The 18,107-nt window shown below is 45.7% G+C and overlaps 1 protein-coding gene across 2 annotated transcripts; it reads right to left on the bottom strand.

Annotated features, from left to right (window-relative positions):
• Positions 1–5,309: 5,309 nt before the first annotated feature.
• LOC102449267 (C-type lectin domain family 4 member E-like) lies at positions 5,310–17,646 on the bottom strand. Of its 2 annotated transcripts, XM_075900834.1 has the most exons (6): positions 17,335–17,646; positions 10,966–11,082; positions 8,259–8,351; positions 6,177–6,328; positions 5,776–5,906; positions 5,310–5,485 (listed from the first exon to the last, which is right to left on the bottom strand). In XM_075900834.1, exons 1-6 carry the CDS (start codon positions 17,399–17,401, stop codon positions 5,323–5,325), a joined length of 723 nt encoding a protein of 240 aa, XP_075756949.1. In that variant the 5' UTR covers positions 17,402–17,646; the 3' UTR covers positions 5,310–5,322. The 2 variants fall into 2 exon arrangements, with proteins under 2 accessions (XP_075756949.1, XP_075756958.1); XM_075900843.1 differs by lacking the exon at positions 10,966–11,082.
• Between the last annotated feature and the right edge of the window lie 461 nt (positions 17,647–18,107).

The raw sequence follows: 18,107 nt of genomic DNA, 5'->3' as shown, positions 1-18,107 counted from the left end.
TTATACCCGTCACCAATTGATTTCTGATTATTGAATCTGAACTGTCCATAATTTGTTTCAGCAGTTTTGAGATCTACCATAAATTCTCCAGATGACTCTCCTCCATAAGTTCTCATGAAGTTTATATCTTTCAGAAATTGTTTTGGATGTGCAGTAGTCTTCAAATTGCTGTATAATCATTTTATAGCATGCTTTTCTGCCTGACTCAGCTGCATGCTATTGGAAATATCTAGAGATTTTTAAAAATAGCTCCATTCTGCTGCTTATTTTCTTTTTCAGCAAAACAGCTCACTTGCATGTACAGGCTGAATCTGTGTTGAAATCCCTTCCATTTATTTGCTGTACTATCCGATAACTTCAGTTCCAGTGGTGCTCTCAGCTGCTCAATTTTCTTTACAGCTTTTGTCTTCTACGCTCGTCTCCACTCTGTCTTTGTTCACTGGTCCCTGATACTGTCCAGTGCTCATGGGTGCTGTGTAAAGAGATTCAGAACTGCAGGAAGATCAGAACAGACCATGTATTACAGATTCAGCTCAGCAAAGCAGTCTGGTGTTGCAGCTTAGGTGACTCTTCAGAAGTGCTCACATCTCCCACTAATGTTTCTATACAGCTAAAAGGGACAAATCCTCACAAGGATAGCTCCAAGGTAAATGCACGATCCTACAGGACATGACATTAATGACTGAGTGCAAGGAAGGCCTCCCTGGCATCAAAACAGAGCCCATCTTAAATCCGGTGTTATTTCACTTGAGTAATTTTCTGCAGTTAAAGGTTTTCTTTGTTTAGGGGGAGGTGGGAAAGACTGGGAAGGATTAGTTCAGGTCACCAAACTTGGTATCCTCCACCTCCACCTTCCTACATCTTAAAGCTGTGACTGGAAGCACCCCTGTATTCATGCTCCACATGGTATTGCAATAATCTATGTATAAAATATGCCTGGTGAAGTATCATTTGAAAACTAACAACTCACTATTTGATAATATAATGGTGAAATGTATACAACAATGTTCAGTGCAAAGATAAGGAATCCCTCTCTTGGATGCCATTAGCACATGTTCAGACAATACAGTCCAGCAGAACTTCAAAGAATCCTAGAATCCTAGGGCTAGAAGAGACCTCAGAAGGTCATCGAGTCCAGACCCCTCCCCAAAGCAGGACCAACCCCAACTAAATCATCCCAGCCAGGGCTCTGTCCAGATGGGACTTAAAAACCTCTAGAGATGGAGATTCCACCACCTCCCAGTGCTTCCCTACCCTCCTAGTGAAATACTTTTTCCTAATATCCAACCATGTTGTTAAACAAATCTATTCTAACTCTTAATGCTTACCTCAATTTACATATAAGCAGTAAACAGGGTCATTGAGCCATCAAGCAAAGATAAGGGCAGGAGAGAAAGCACTTTTGCATTTCAGAACCCAGAGGTGGGAAGAAAGATTCCGGGGTTTCCTTCACTACCAGACTGCAGCTACGTCTAGACTGCAGGCTTCTTTCGGAAGAAGCTTTTCCAGAAGAGATCTTCTGAAAAATCTTCTTCAGAAAGAGCATCCACTGCCAAAGCTCATTGAAAAAGCGATCTGCTTTTTTGAAAGATAACGTCCACACTGAATGGATGCTATCTCACATGGAAGCTATCTTTGCTATGGATGGAGTAGCTACCAGGGCACCTGTGATTTTTCTCTTTCCCCTTCTTTCGAAAGAACTCCTTCTTCCCCATTCACACACCCCTCTTTCCGAAAGAGCTCTTTCAGAAACAGGCTTCTTCCTCGTAGAAAGAGGAGTGCCAGCGCCAAAAAAAACCCCCTCTGTTCTTTCAATTTACTTTCGGAAGATTGTGATTGCAGTGTGGATGTAATGCAGGTTTTGTTGGAAAAATAGCCTTTAAAAAAAAAAACCCTCTGTAGTGTAGACATACCCTTCATGTCCCCTTTTTTTTACTGTTTGAATAAATGTTGCTTTGAGGGCTAATCTCCTGAAGAATTCACTACAAGGTTTAACTGAAATATAAAAGAAAGAGGCAGAGAACCCCAAGGTCTCTCTCCCTCTCCCTCTTTCACTTTAGAAGACAAAGGTACCTGCAGGTCTTTGGGAGAGATTCTGACCAAGCAAAGGGACAGTCATCCTAGAAGAGTCTGAATAAGACAAAGCCTTAACCCAAACTTAAACAAAAACTTGAACCCAATTTTACTAGATTAGGTTAGACACATGCTGTCATTTTTATTTGCTTGTAACCATCTCTAAATTTGTCTCTTATATTTGAATTAAGTTAAAATACAATCTTCTTTGTTAACAACCTTGTCTTATTCTTTAATCTAAACCAATCTAGTGCAGTGTTGAAATTGCACCGTTTGGGAACCTTAGCGTAGCCTGTGCTAAAGATTCTGTTATCACTTTGAGGATTGACAGGGTCTTGTCCCAAGATCAGGCCCACTCAGATTATTATTACAATTATTCTATGGTTGGGGACCTCAGTGTGCACAGGTGCAACACTCACACAAGAGGAACTCTTTTATGTTTACAAAGAAATAATTTATGAATACATTTAATGAAGTTACACACATTCTAACAGCAAGGCAGATAGAATTCAGAATGTGCACCTGAACATCCATATTCTCACACCAACCCTTGAAGAACAACCTGAACTATTTACCATTATTTTTCTCACCATCACCTTCCTCATGTTTTCCTGTGGCGATCGTACTGGCCTCTCATTCACTCTACATCTCTACCTGTGCTGCCCCTTTTATAATATGTTACATTGATATTACCATGTCCACTGAGTTTCTCCTCTTCCTTTTTTGTATTTCCTCTCCTAAATTTTTTCCATGTGTTCTTTTTCTCTAGGATAGTTTATTTATAAATGTCACCCCATTATCAGATATGTCAATTCATTGCCATGGCACCTTTGCAACTGGATGTTCTAACCCAAACCTTCCAGAAGCTGGTGTCAGTTCATATTATATGGTCAGCAGATGTCATTATGGACAAAACTCCCCCTTCCATCCTACTTCTGGTCCCCCATAACTTGTGGTAAATTTATCTATACCAAAGTTTGCAGGCCTCAAGACTCATGCTAACTGCAAAAGCTAGTGTCTTGCAGGATACAAACCTGGAGATTCCTGGCATTACTATGGAATATAATAAAGCATAATATAATGCTATGCTAATGCTATGATGGATGGGAGAGGTGCTGTCCTTTTCTAAATATCCTAGCATTCAGTAACTAAAGGGTTAAACCCTGGTACCTAGGGAGTGTTGGGAGGTGTGATGGGGCAATACAGCCCCACACTCGTGCCCAGAATGGCATGGACATAAAGCTGGGACCTCAACCGCTGGGGCTCGGATATGGGGCAGGGGACGCATCAGACAGCGCGACACACGCTGAAGCTGTAAGTGAAGGGGTCGTGCTGGGCGTGACGGAACATTCCAATGCTGCCTCAAGGGAAGGGGCCTGGTAAGAGTGGGTCTCTCAAGAGGTTGCCCGTGAAATGCCGAGGGGAACTGGAGGCGAAGGGGAGATTGTCCCCAAGACACAGGACGAAACCCCGAGAGGGGAGGAAAGAAGGAGGCACGAGAGAAAGGACGGGACGGATACCAGACCAGGCGAGAGTGAGTCTGACGTTCATGTCCCTGGAGGAGGCAGCTGGGAGGACCCAGCAATAGGACACAAGGAAGAGGGAACACGGGGAAAGGAAGTAGCCCAGGACGGGTGCAGGAATTGCAAGCTGATGGGCTGGCGAGTTGAGGGCAACAGCCCTGCCAGTTGAGACAGGGCCAGAGGGTCCCTGTGTCCCTAGGGTCCAGGGCTCAGACTCGGAGAGTGGGAGGGCCCGAGTCTCCCTTTCCCATCTGAACCCTCCCCATCAGGTCTGGATCTCAACTCTGGCAGGTGCGAGTGGTAAATAGCACCAGGAGCAGTGAGAAGCCCGTACGGGGGCTCCTTCCCTGCAGGGCTTTGCTTGGGCGGGGACCCCGAACAGAGTGAGAGCAAATAGGTGGTCGGGGAGAAGTCCCAAGTAAGGACTTGGACCCCACCACCTCCTAACAGGAGGGAACCAGGAGAATCAATGGGAAGAAAACCAATGGGAAGAAAGTGTTGAGATTTGAATTGAAAAGGTATCTACTTGCTGCTTTTCTTCTGTGGAAGTTCAAACCAGGGGAAAAGATGACTTGAACCAGGCAGGAAAACCTAGGCCTAGAAATAGACTGAACCTTGGAAGTATGGGTATGTGAGTAGATAGGGAATGTATTAGGTAGATGCGATCAGGTTATTTTCTTTGTTTTTTTGTTTGGTTATACGTCTCTGTGCTGAGTCCATGTGCCTCCCCCCCATCCATTGTAACTAAAGCTGAATCCCAAGGGAGTAATTCTCTGCTTTAATCTGTTTTTTCTTAGTTGCTTTATAATACCTAGCGACCAAATATGATTTATCAAGTATTTCATTTAGTTTTGTTAATAAAATCATCTTTTTTAAGACTATGATCTGATTCTTGTGTCTTGGAAGGTAATAGGAGGTCTATGTATGCACACCTAAGACTGAGAATACAGGGTTTGGGGGTTTTTTTCACTCTCTCTTGTGGTAAAAGAGCTTGAGGTACCCTTTGGAAGAAGTTCCCAAATGAATCTTCCGGGGTTCCAAAAGTTTTTTTTTCACTTGGGTGGTGGCAATGTACTACCCAAAGTCAGGGACTCTGAGACCTTGGGGAGTTTTTAAGCAGAAGCATACAGTGGAAAAGTATTTTTAAAGTCTTTTGTGGGCCTCCACATTCTGCACTCCAAGTGCCAGAGTGAGGAACAGCCTAGACAAATGCAAAGCAGTGAATGTAATAGAGGTAAGCTGGCCCACTGGGCTACATCAGTTAAAGTAGCAAACTACTGAATAACTGACTTTTTACAGGGGCAACAGACCTTTAATATGTGAAGTGTCCATGAGAAGGGTAGATTATGCAGAATGCTTGTTTTGGGGGGGAAATGACTGGAAGTGTGTAGCGATCACCCTGCAAGTTGTAACCAAGACTGGTGAAGGTCTGAGTATAACTGGAGTGTGTCGCTGCTGTGATCAGAGATGCTGGGCTAGAGCAGCAGCTATTCAGAGACACGCAGGTTGTGACCCACATGCTGCTAGGATGACAACTCCCACAGCAAAGCATCGTGAGGCACCCCAAGTTGCTGGCCAGGATGTTACAACCCCTCACTGGTCTGGCACCCCAGAATATGACAATAGTCCAGGGCTCACAATGATACAAACCCTCACTTCAGATTTCTGTGGGCTGTCCCTAGTGAAGGACAGGACGTTTTCTGTACTCATACACAGAATGGAGTTTTTATTTACTATTTATTACTGCACTTTCACAAATTCGATGTTGTAATAAAGAACACCCAATGTTATTCCAGTTCCTGTTATTCTGTGGGGATTTATTTTCCTGTACAGTCAAGACAGCACATCTCTCTCTGTCAAGGTAATTGGGTTCCCCAGATATCCAGAAGCTGTAAAAGAGAAAAGTTCATGCATCGGAGACACATTGTTATGAGTGTCACAGGGGAAAGGGTTGTAGCTGGTGAAGATGGAGGAGTAGGGAAAAGCACAACCTTTGAATCATTCAGAGATTCCCCTCTCTCCTTATATTCCATTCCCTAAAATGGATTTATAGTCTAAATCTTCCCTTTGTGGGATCAAATACATTTAGGTACAGTAGTCTTTCCAACGCACACACACGTCTCTAGTTCTTGGACTAGGAGGACCATGCTAAATGGTCTATACATTGAAAGATACTCACTGTGGTATTTTGTACAGAGTTTTATCCACCCAGTGCCACTGGCCTTCCCTTTCCTGGCTAGTCAGACCAATATAGTAATCCTTTTTGTCACTGCCTGTAGCAGTTCTTCTTATCCAATCAGAAATGAAATCCTAGATTTAAAATAAAATAAAAAATCAGATACCATCACTGAGCAGTTGGTAGGGATCAGGAGACCTTGTGCAATTTGAGTCTGATGGTGGAGTTGATGGCTGAAGAAGCCCAGGGCTGAATTGACATGGAGATTGAATTCTCCACTCAAATTCAAGCGTAAGGTGTGTGTGTGTGTGTGTGTGTGTGTGTGTGTGTGTGTGTGTGTGTATCCATCCCCTCCAGGCCTAGGCATTGAATTTCCACTGGAGACTTCCCCCCCAGTAAGTTACCTGCTCAGCTTCCGTGTTGATCACCACCAGGTGAGAGCCCATCCCAGTGCAGTTCCTCTCACTGTCACCCCAGGTCATGCTGTCATTAAAGAAATGGTAGCAGCTGTCCTGAAAGGAATCCCAGCCCACTGGGCAACACATATAGATTCGCCCTGTATGGGAGGAGTAGGCCAAGGAGAACAAACAAACAAACAAACAAACAAAAGATGGGAAATCCTTACTGGGCTGCATCTTTGCCATTTTCTGTGGCATTTTCTGTGAAAAATTGTTCCCTCCAGTTTATTCCACGCGGCTTTAACCTATCCCATCTCTAAAACTAGATGACGTTTCATGACAATCAATAACTCCAGAGTAGAGTAGCATGTGATATGTGACACAACAGGGACAGAGGGCATGGTTCCCTTTAGATTACGGGACCCTTCTACAGGCTAAGTAAGCCACTTTAATCAATTACGGCTCTGTCAGGAATCTATACACTCTCTGCTTTGACAAGACTGGGTGGAGTAAGGAAAGAGAGAGGCCTAGATTTTGGAGCCTTGTTGCTGAAAGAGAAGAGACGCCCTCCCTGAGCATCAAGAACCCAGAGTAACCTTACCTCAGGGGAGGAGGGAGTAAAAAATGCACAGGAGCTGAGAAGGGCTTCGGCTTGGACCCACATCCCCTCTCCAACCTGCCCTTTTTTCTTTGTGTCTTACTGGGGCATGAGCAGAGTTCACAATGCCCAAGAACAGGGGCAAGTGGCAGCTCTCTGGCCCACCTCACCAAGGTGAAGAATGGGACCCACCATAGTTAGCTGACATGTACTAACCACACACCATTTAGACAAAGCTAAAATGACTTAGGGTATGTCTATCCTTTGGGCACTACAGCTAAGATGCTGCAGCTGAGCTGTTGTAGCACTGTAGTATAGATATTTATGTTGATGGACGGGGTTTCTGCATTGCTCTCCTAGTGTTAGTGGTGAGGTCAACAGACCAAGTCTGCCCTGTAAAAGGCTGGGGACCAACTGGCTAAGCAGCAGTTTTGTAGAAAAGTACCTGGGGGTTACAGTGGATTAGAAGCTGGATATGAGCCATGAAGGCTAAAGGCATATTAGGGTGCATTAGTAGGAGCATTGCCCGCAGATTATTGCCCTTTATTCGGCATTGGTGAGGCCACATCTGGAGTATTGTATCCAATTCTGGGCCCTCCCAGACTTGTTTAGTCTGCAGAAGAGAAGAGTGAGGGGGGATTTGATAGCAGCCTTCAACTACCTGAAGGAAGGTTCCAAAGAGGATGAAGAGAGACTGTTCAGTGGTGACAGTTGATAGAACAAGGAGCAATGGTCTTGAGTTGCAGTATGGGAGGTCTAGATTGAATATTAGGAAAAACTATTTCCCTAGGAGAGTGGTGAAGCACTGGAATGGGTTACCTAGGGAGAGGGTGGAATCTCCATCTCTAGAGGTTTTTAAGACCTGGCCTGACAAAGCCCTGGGTGGGATGATTTAGTTGGGGTTGGTCCTGGGCGCTGGAGCAGGGGGGTTGGACTAGATGTCCTCCTGAGGTCTCTTCCAGTCCTAATCTTCTATGATTCTTCTGTCAGTGTAGCCACAATTACAAAGGGGTTTACGTTGGCTTAACTATGGCACTAAGGTGTAGGAACATTTCATATGCTTGAGCATTGTAGCTAGGCTGATCAAAATATTAAGTATTGATCAGATCTCAGTTAATGACCCTTTCCTTTGGCAGATTTGTTCATAGTCTAATAGGCCCTCAGTGTGAGGGAATATTTCCTCATATCTACCTGAAATATCTTTTTTTCCTCCCCTTTATCTTTCTCACCTATGACTATTCTCAATTAACCCCTCCTCCTTCTTGTTCATATTCTACCAGAACTTGTAGAATATTGCATTTTTTCCCTTTGCCCTCACTTAGTCACTGTACAGACTTCATTTATTTCCAGACTTTTTTCCCCTCATAAGTCATTTTCTCCAGCCCTCTGACAGTGTTTGCTGTTGGTCCACACCTGGGTGCAAATTAGGTCCCTTCATCTGTAATGCTGTTGTGGAGATTAATTCCTCTCTCTCTTTTGATGATACTGACCTTTCCCTTCAGCTGTCCCTGTGACACAGTGCCACTCTGTGGAACTCTGGGACAGGGTCCTGTGCTTTTCACAGCTTGGATTAAGGAGGGTAACTGGAAAAAAGAGAGAGAACAGGTACATTATTTTCCTCCTTCCTTGTTCCTCCCATTGCATCCGACTCCAGGTGCAACATGATTTTTTTTTCTCCATCTCCTGGCCAAGAACAGTTGGAATATGTACACTCCTTTTTGGGCTTCCCTTATTTTCATAAATGCCAACAACTGTCCCCTTCAGGAAAAGAATAGGGCAGCTCAGCTACCTTCATCTCTATCTCTCTGCTGGCTGTGGGGACCATTTTGACAGACTGATCAAAGCAAGCCATGATCTCTCAGTCAATGAGGCAAGAGAAGTTTCTGACCCTACCGGGGTCGGTGTGGTGATTGTGGCCAGGCAACAACTCATTAAAACTGTCATCCTTTGCCCAGCAGTAGCCAACACTGGGGCCTCATAAGTCCGTTCCCTGCTGGAGAACCACCAGGAGTAAAAGATTGTTAATTTCTTAAAATGACTAACAAAAGGTATTTCACTCAACAGAAGGAAACTATATAGATAAAAATTAATAGATCACTGATCTGAATGTTGGTGGTTACCTAAGAACCAGTGATCCTGACTCAATGACATTCATTAGGGGCAAACAGAGGTTAGTCCCAACTAGTTAGATATATAGTTGATGTTAGAAGAGTGCTAATTTCCCAAAAACAAGGAAAATTATAAGTAAATTTGATTTGGAGGAAAACATCGACAGAAAAGTGTGAATGAAAATTGGGAATTGCTTAAGAAGAGTTTATTAATTATATTATATTATATTATATTATATTATATTATATTATATTATATTATATTATATTATATTATATTATATTATATTATATTGCTATCAATTAATCACAGTTAATAAGTTGTGTTTTTCTTCATTTCAGTCATTGCTCTGGGGTGGGGCTGAGGGTGAGGGGTTCAGTAGGCAGGCAGTCCCAGGGAGAGAGGACAACCCCAGCCCTCTGTCACTGCAGCAGCTTGGAGTCAGGTGAGAAATGCTTATCCATGGCTGCTGCAGCTGCAGTGGGGACAGCTCGGGGAGGGGTGCATGTCCCCTGGCAGGAAGACAAACAGACATACCGACAAACTCTCTGAAATATATAATAGGTCCCTTTCTCCACTCCTGACCCTGGTGTCCCAGTCCCCTTGCTGCCCCCGTGAGGTCATTAAACAGCACAGCTGACCATCCTGCCAGACCTCTCCCTTTCCATTTTATGAGAAACAATCAAATTCCAGGCACGTCCCATTGTCCTGGAGCAACCAAACCCTGATCTTGCTCTTTTAGTTATGATAACAGGAAGCTGCCTACCAAATTTGGGGTCCTAGCTCTTACCATTCAGTAGAAGTTCTTGAACAAATGGACTCACAAATGGACAGACAGACAAGACAGCCACACATTTCTAAAATATATATATAGTAAGATATTTTTGGATGTTTTTCTACATTTTTAAATATATTGATTACAATTCCACCAATTGGGTGGAAAAGGAAAATTGATATGGGAGTCAATTTTTAAAAACTTAAAAAATAAGAATGTAATATATTATAATCAATATGGTTTCATGGAAAATCTTGTCCAACAAACATGATTTCATTTTTGATTTTTAGTTTGGTGGAGGGGTTAAATGAGAGTGGGAAGAAGTGGAAAGGATAAAGAGGAGGAAAAGAAAAAACATTTCAGGTTTCAGATGAGGAAACATTTCTTTACACTGAGAAATTATTAGAATATGGATGAGTGTCCCAAAAGAAAGAGGTGGAATCTGCATTAGCTGAGTAATGTTGGCTTTGTCCAGTAAAGGATTTAAGAGTATGTTATTAGAACATGTCAATTATTGTCTTAGTCTATATTGTCTTGTAAGTGTTCAGTTTGTTGGACATGCTAGTTAACACCTTCTAACAGGGTATCCTCTGGACAAAGCCTAAGAGCTGAGAGAGGTCAAATCCCTGTGGAATAAACTGATTGGAACAATTCAGTGTTGTTTACAGACAATGCCAATGTAGCCTAGCAGGGAAATTCCATCTCTAATTATTGTGATTCCTTCTGCTTGGCTTTCCTTTCCCGTCACAATCAAATCTGCACAGGCTGCCCCTTTGGCTGGGAGCACTTACTGTGCAGCTACTGCTGCTACCAATGAGCAAGGTTATTAAGCAGAGATGTCTTCAATGAGGACAAGTGTCCTGAAAATACCTAAAGAAATTCTATACATAAATTAAAAAGCTGTAGGAAGCTAAAAATTACCCCTGGAACTGGTGATATAGATGTAAAAGATTCCTTATCCCACCCCCCTCCCACCACCCAACTCCTTTCTCTGCCAAAACTTCCCTCATACCCCTCAAACACACTCCCTGTGAGACCATCTTGCCCACTGCCTTCACCATCCGCTCTCCATCCCGCTTTGCTAGCCAAGGAAGGGGGCTCTCTGCTAGGCATTCTCCAGGGCTTTCTCCAGACCCAAATGTTTGGGTTCTCACCTCTTCCTCTCTTTGTTAGGAATTGTTTCCTAATTCACTAGCAGTGATTTTCCTGCTTTGTTCAATTTTATCCACTTTACTCCCAGTTCTCCTCCCTCCAACTCCTCCCCAAACAATCTCCTTCCCCCAACCTTGGATAACCAGCCTGTACATACTTACCAATGAGGGCAGCGAGGAGAGAGAGACACAGCAACAGCAACAGAGCTGAGACCAACCACAGGAGAGAGTGGGTGTGCTTCTGGGGTGCACTCGGAGGTGTGCTTTTCGCTGGGGGTGCTAAGGGTAAGAAATACCCAAATATCCCAAAAGTTAATTCTGCTTAAACCAGCCTCGTCTACTAGGGACATGCAACTGAATGAAAAGCTTCTGAAAGAGACCCAACCCTTATTCAGGAGTTACAATGTTTTGAGAGACAGGAGCAGACTAGTCCCTGCTGATGAGCTCTGAGCTGACTCTGACCTTTCTCAGCGCTGCCCCATCCAGTGAGCAAATGTTCAGACTGCAAGTTTTGGAGTGAGGCCCCAACACAGGATTATGTGGTTGAGGGAGCTCTTCATATCTCTCCCGAGTATGCCCAGAGTGGCCAAAGTTCACATGGTGCTCTGAGGTCTGCTGGTGATAAGAAGCACCATATAAAAACTAAGCATTAGTATGATCTCCTATAATGCAGGTGAAGCTTTCTGTAGGGCAGGGGTCTCCAATCTTTTTAAGCACAAGATCACTTCTTGAATTTAAGTCAGTCCAGGATCTACCTCAGACCCAAATTCCCCTGCCCTATCCTTTCTCCAAGGCCTGGCCTCTGCTCCACACCTTCGCCGAGGCCCCGCCTTCTCCACTCTGTGAAGATGGGGCACAGGAGAGGGGGACAGAATGATATCAGCACCCTCCTGCCTCTGTCTCCTCCATCCTGCACAACAAGTAGGAGGCTCCCGGGGCAGGTCTGAGGGTCTGGGCAGGAGCAGCAGGGCAGTGGGGAGAGGGGCAGATGAAGTGCTGGTTCTTGATAGCCTCCCAGCCAAACCAGTCAGAATCACCTGTCAGAGGCTCCAAGATCGACTGGTAGATCCTGATCCACTGGTTGGTGACCACTGGTTTAGGGCATTCTCGGGGAACGTTTTCTAGTTCAAAATCAGGGGTGGGCAAACTATGGACCATGGGTTGCATCTGGCCCATCAGCCATTTTAATCTGGTCCTCGAGCGGCTGCTGGGAAGTGGGGTCTGGGGCAGAAGCAGAAGCAGCAGCATGTCCCCCTCCAGCTCTTACATACAGGGGCAGCCAGAAGGCATCACACACTGTTCCTTACCCCAGGCACTACCCCCTCAGCTCCTATTGGCTGGGAACCATGGACAATGGGAGCTGCAGGGGACATACCTGTGGATGGTGGGGCAGCACATAGAGCCACCTGACCATGTCTCTGTGACCCAGGTAGGAGCCGGTTGGAATGGGGACATGCTGCTGCTGGGAGCTGCTTGAGGAGATAAGCTTAGCCCAGAGCCTGAACCCCCGAGCTCCCTTATTGTACCTCAACCTGCTGTCCCAATCCGGATCCCCCTTCCTGCAGCCCAAACTCCTCATCTCTGGCCCACCAAGAGCCTACACTCCCTCCCCAACCTGAGCCCTCAAACATCCTTGCATTTCTACCCCCTGTCCCAGCCCAGAGTGCCCTCCCACACCCTGAACTCCTCATTTCTGTTCCCATTCTAGAGCCTGCATCCACAGCTGGAGCTCTCGTCCCCTCCTGTACCCCAACCCCAATTTTGTCAGTATTCACGCAATTCAGTTTCCATACTCAGATATGGCCCCTCAGGAGGAAATAGGATCTGGAACAGGGGAGAGCAAACATTTTGGCCTGTTTTGATGCAGGGGTGGGTGGTGGACAAGCAGGTGATATATGATGAGCGGGCAGGAGTGTGGGCAAGAAGTAGAATGGAGACACATGAAGGGCAAATGGTAAGAAGACACCACCTAGCATAGTCAGCCATCCCTTCCACTATTGCTGATCCCAGAGGCTTGTGGTGATGCTAAGCAGCCCTGACTAGCTCAGTCACTCATCAGGGATAATCACAGGGGTATATTGCTGTGTCCAGCTGCCTCACTAAAGAGTCCTTTTTAGATACAATACACCCGAGTCCCCTCTCTTCCCTACAGCGAGGGACACGACAGGTATGAGGGAGGTGACAGAGGGAGGTTGTGGATCACATACGGAGGGAAGGAGGGGGAAACACTTGCTGAGGGACTGGCAGCTCCAGGTCCCAACAAGAAGCGCTGGAAGAACACAGACTTGTGCATGGAGACTGAGGGATGGGACTAGAAGTGGCAGCACTACTTGCAGGGAGAGGCAAAAGGGTTGGACTGCCAACACCAGGTGAAAAATCTCTCCAGCGGCTGCCATTATTACAGTGGTTTAGGACTGCAGAGATGCAGGGTTTTGTTTTTTTTTCATTCTTCAGTCTGAAATCTTGAGTCACATCCTGTAGCAGCAGAAAGCAGGGAAGTGTACAGGCCGAAGCAAGGCCTGACTGTGCACGCTGCTCGGAAAGGGTACTCCTTTTCCCTTAAATATACAGCAGTTCTGCAGCTAGGGGCTGGTCAAACAAACATTTCTGACAGAGAATTTGGAGTTTTGATAGAACAAAAATTCTCTCCTGGCACTGCTCTAATTTTCTGAGGGAAAAAAATACCATCAGCTCAATTAGCTGCAGCACAGTGCCAAGTACAATAGAACCTCCATGTTACAAACACCGGAATTGAAAACTGACCCATCAACCACACACCGTGTTTGGAACTGGAAGTATGCAATTAGGCAGCAGCAGAGACAAAAACCAACCTTACCCCCACTTAGACAGCGCAGTACTGTTTTAAATATAAACTACTAATGAAAAGGGGAAAGCAGCCTTTTTCTTTTGCATAGTAAAGTTTCAAATCTGTGTTAATTCAGTGGTCAGTTGTAAATGTTTGAAAAAACAGCCATACCATTTTGCACAGAGTTACAAACATTTCAGAGTTATGAATAACTTCCATTCCCAGTGGTGTTCATAAGCCTAGGTTCTCCACTGGAGCCTCTCATGTGTTGCGGTGTCTGGGCATGAACTTTGTAAAGGAGACCAGGAGGCCTCCTTCTCCCTATCTGCTGTTCCTTCCAGTTCACTCCAATGGGAAAATGGCAGATTGTTTAGGCATGGATCTATTTTTCTGTCTAGCATTGTGACAGTCTCTGAGGATACATCTAGACTGCAGCCTTCTTTTGAAAGAAACTTTTCCGGAAGAGATCTTCCAGAAAAACTTTCAAAAGAGAGCGTCCACACAGCAAAAGCACACTGAAAAAGCGATCTGCTTTTTCGAAAGATAGCATCCAAATTCATTGGTCGCTATCTCACATTTAAGTTCTGATTGCTGTGGATGGAGTGGCCACCAGGGCACCTGTGATTTTTTTTTCCTGGAGGCTTCGTCTTTTGGAAAAAAAAACCCTCTTCCCTGTCCACACATGCCTTTTTCCGAAAGTGTTCTTTCGGAAAAAAGCTTCTTCCTCGTAGAAAGAGGTTTACTGCGGTCAGAAAAAACTCTGTGTTCTTTCGACTTTCTGTTGAAAGAATGCAATTGCAGTGTGGATGTCAGTGTAGTTTTTCTGGAAAAATATTAATTTTTCCGGAAAAACTCTGCAGTGTAGACATACCCTGAGTGACTGGCTTGGCAGTGGTCAAAGGGGAAGTGAAACTCCTCAATCAGATGCAATGAAATCTTTACTGAGCTGCTGACATTGTAACGTGCCGTTCCTGAGAGCTCCCTCCAGCATATCAACATAGTTAGGAGTTTCCAAGCTTCTTGAGGAAGTTGGAGATTATTTTTGACTGCACCATGGATACCAGGGCAGGCAGCTTGAGCTCAGCCCATCCTTCTTTGCCTGTCCATTGTAGCAATTGCCCTCCCAGTGTTGCTGTGGGTTAGTTAATGCTTCCTTATTCCCATGTTCATGTTGGTCTGCCAGTTGTATGTCTTTGGCTAGCCTACTCATGAAAGACATGCTCTCTGCTGCTCAACACATACTGAATGGACACTCTGCGGGAAACCCAGGTTAGAAAATGGGAACCTTATGGTCAGTGATGTTGTTTCTGAGCATGGGATCAACATGGACAAAGCTATTATCCACAAGCAATTGAACATCAGCCAGTACTTTGTTCACACTCTTCTCCTGCAAAATTTATGTTCCCTGCCAGATTTCTTTGCTTCCCCACAGAGCAATGACTTTCTGATGAGGAAGCGAAGGGAAACTACAAACGTGGCTATGCGACCCTCCCCAGCAGTGTGGGCGTGCCATTTCAGATGCCCAGAGAACTAAATCCCTGATGGGGGGACAGTTGGGGGACACTCTGGCCAGAGGCTCCTACTCCAGCTGGGCTGGGGAGAACAGGACTTCCTCTTCTCAGTAAGGAGTGGCCAGGTCTGGGGCTGGGGCCAGGTCAGACCCACCTCCAGAGACCTCCCCCCCTTCATGAAGCTGCACCCCTCACGTTTTCTTCCCCCATTGCTCCTCAGACACTGGGAGAGGTGTCACTGTACAGGGAGCGGCTCCCCAATCCATCCAACCCTCAAGCCTTCAGACCCCCACCATACCCCAGTCCTGCCAAGCCTCATCACCTACACCCAGAAGCCCTCCAAGCCCTCCCGCATCTGATCCCATCCCCGCTGAGCTCACAACCTGCATCTGGACCCTTGGGTACTCAGACACCCCACTCAGCCCCATCTTCTTGCCAAGCCTCACACCACTCCACCTGCATCTGGACGCCTACTCCTGTACTGCACCGAGCTCCTCCACTTGAACTCCCATCCCAGTGAGAGCCTGCATCCAGACCCCCTCCCACCAAGTCCCACTCCCTTAGCATCCACTGAGCCCCCCACACTCCAATCCCCCTGATGAGCCCCAGAAATGTTCACCTGGATCTCCCTGCAGAGTCCCATTTCCCCGCACCCTGAACCTCCCAACAAGCCCCTGTGCATCCAGTTCCTTCCCGACACCCAGACACTTCACTCAGCCCACACCCAAATCGCATCACACAGAACCTCTCAACCCACACCTGAATCCCCCTACACTAAGCCCCTCCACACTCGGACCCTGCTTGCCCACAGCTAGTGTGCCTGGGGTGGTGGGTTAGGACTCTGGGGGGTTTCTGGCATAGGCCCGGTCCTCTGTGTGATGTCAGAGTTGGGTGCAGCCTCACTGCCAAGCTGGGAGGGATTTGAACAATGACGCTGATCTCCCACATCTGTGCAGCCAGTGGCCTGTGCTCCCCGCTGCCAGCTGGGATCTCTGCATTTATTTATTGATAAATCACATTTGCAGAAAAAATTTAAAATACTGTGGGCAGAATATTCTTTGGCAGAGTCTTCCCTCACGGTTCACACCCCTGTTCTTCTAGTCACTCACCCTGGACAGCTAGAGAGGCTCTGGGACCAGGAAAGACAATGTTGTCACAGCATGAAGCATCTGCAGCTATTTCTACTGTTCTCTAAAAGCAATGCACCAGCGACAGCCAACCCAGTGTCAGAAGCCCCACATTGCTTGCCACCATGTATGAACATGCACTGGAGCCTCACAAGGCTCACCTGGCACCAGACGGCAGATGTGATCCCTCTGTTCTCGCTGAGCCTGTCTCCTCAGCACTCCTTTTGTTTCTCTCTCTCATTCTCAGCCATGTGCCTTTTCCAAATTTCACATTTCTGCTCTGTCCTTTTAAGGGTCCCCTTTCCTTCTTAAAAACCTCTTTCCTCCAGGAATGAGACCTACCGACTCCCCTTGCGTGGCCGCTGCGCGTGTTCCTTCAGTTGCTGCTCTTGGCCTGTCCTAGACCAAGTATTTCTCAATCTTTTTTTTTTATAAAAGTACCCCTTTAAAAAAAAAAAAAAAAAGTACCCCCAGTACCTGGAGTTTTCAGATGCACGATTTTTTTTTCTACCATTGCAACACATTTGTTTAAACAACTTAATCGTAGCTGGGCGGGCGATGAAATTTTTGGGTGTAAAAAGTACAAAAATAATAAAGCGCTATTAAACTTACAACAATAATTCAGTTTTCTCCAAATTGAAGTTGTGTTGACGTACCCCCCCAGACTTCTCTGAGTACCCCTAAAGGTACTCATACCAGTGGTTGAGAAACACCGTCCTAGACTGTTCAGATTGGGAACTTGCCGTTAGGCTGTAGGGTCTTTAGGTCAGGGGACATGTTTGTAAAGTGTCTTGTAAATGTATAGCACTGCACACAAGATTGCTAATCAGAATAACCCCAGAAAAAGCCTTTTTCCCACTGCATGGGGAATGCAGACAGATCCTTTGCATCAATGTTTTCCCAGAGCCAAATGGAAACCAATATCCCAGAAGGGAAAGGCTCCGTAGCCCTTCCCTCATCCGTCTGAGTCACCCCGTGTCCCTAATCTGGAGCTGAAGAGGAACCAATGGCACAAAAGTGCAAAGCTCCATAGCACAGTCCTCACAAATCCTTTAACCACCTTTTCCCTAAATAGCTTGTTGTTTACCTGTGGCTGCTGCAGGTGGTGGTGCATTCTTGAACTTCACCTCAGTGTAGATGATCTCTGACTCCATTCACAGACCGTGGCTGCTACCCGTTCTTTATATATTTGTGGCCATCACATTGAAAGCTGAACTTTTAATTGCCTAGAGCCCAGAAGAAGACACTGGCTAGCCACGGAGTCCTTCCCTTCAGTCGTGTCTGCCACCCCTTCTCTCACCTGCAAGAGGAGAAGAAACTGGGAGTGGAAAGCCCTTAAGCTGAGCTGAGAAGCATTTGGAGACAGAGTTACACCCCTTGATATAACTTCTGTGTTTCTTCACCCGGAAAACCAGTCTGAGGTTTTCTCCTCATGGTTTTATTTAAAAAAAACAGGAACTTCATAGCGGAGTCAAGTTGCATCCTACACCCCAATAAAAATACATATTCGTCTCCCTCTCTAGTTTTCTTTGTGCACCTGACCCTTTTTTTTCTTTCTCTGTCTCTCCTTCACTTTTTCTCAAGAGAGTGGTTCCTTGGTTATTTCTCTATCTGCCTGGTGTGACTCCACAGCCTCATCTACATTATGCTTTGCTGACAATGCTCGACAACAGTGAGTGCAACTTACCCAGTGATGAGTGTAACTTAACCTCACGTGCAGCCAAGGACAAGCTATGTCAACACAGGGGTTATGTCTACATTACAGAGTTTTTGCAGGAAAATGGCTGTTTTTGCAACCACAACTCAAGTGCGTTTTTTGCACAAAAAAATGGAAAGAGTTGAGGAATAACTCCTTTTTGC

Source organism: Pelodiscus sinensis, chromosome 1, assembly GCF_049634645.1.
Source record: "Pelodiscus sinensis isolate JC-2024 chromosome 1, ASM4963464v1, whole genome shotgun sequence".
Lineage (NCBI taxonomy): Eukaryota > Metazoa > Chordata > Testudines > Trionychidae > Pelodiscus > Pelodiscus sinensis.
The sequence above is the reverse complement of the archived record's forward strand: the minus strand, read 5'-3'. Positions and strand labels throughout refer to the sequence as shown.

What these genes read in the sequence shown, in the direction of transcription:
- LOC102449267 (XM_075900834.1), bottom strand. Translation starts at nt 17,401, where the DNA reads ATGGAGTCAGAGATCATCTACACTGAGGTGAAGTTCAAGAATGCACCA. An exon ending in ACCACCTGCAGCAGCCACAG is followed by an intron (nt 11,083 to 17,334) that starts GTAAACAACAAG and finishes TCTTACCCTTAG; the next exon opens with CACCCCCAGCGAAAAGCACA. An exon ending in AGGGACAGCTGAAGGGAAAG is followed by an intron (nt 6,329 to 8,258) that starts GTCAGTATCATC and finishes CCTCCCATACAG; the next exon opens with GGCGAATCTATATGTGTTGC.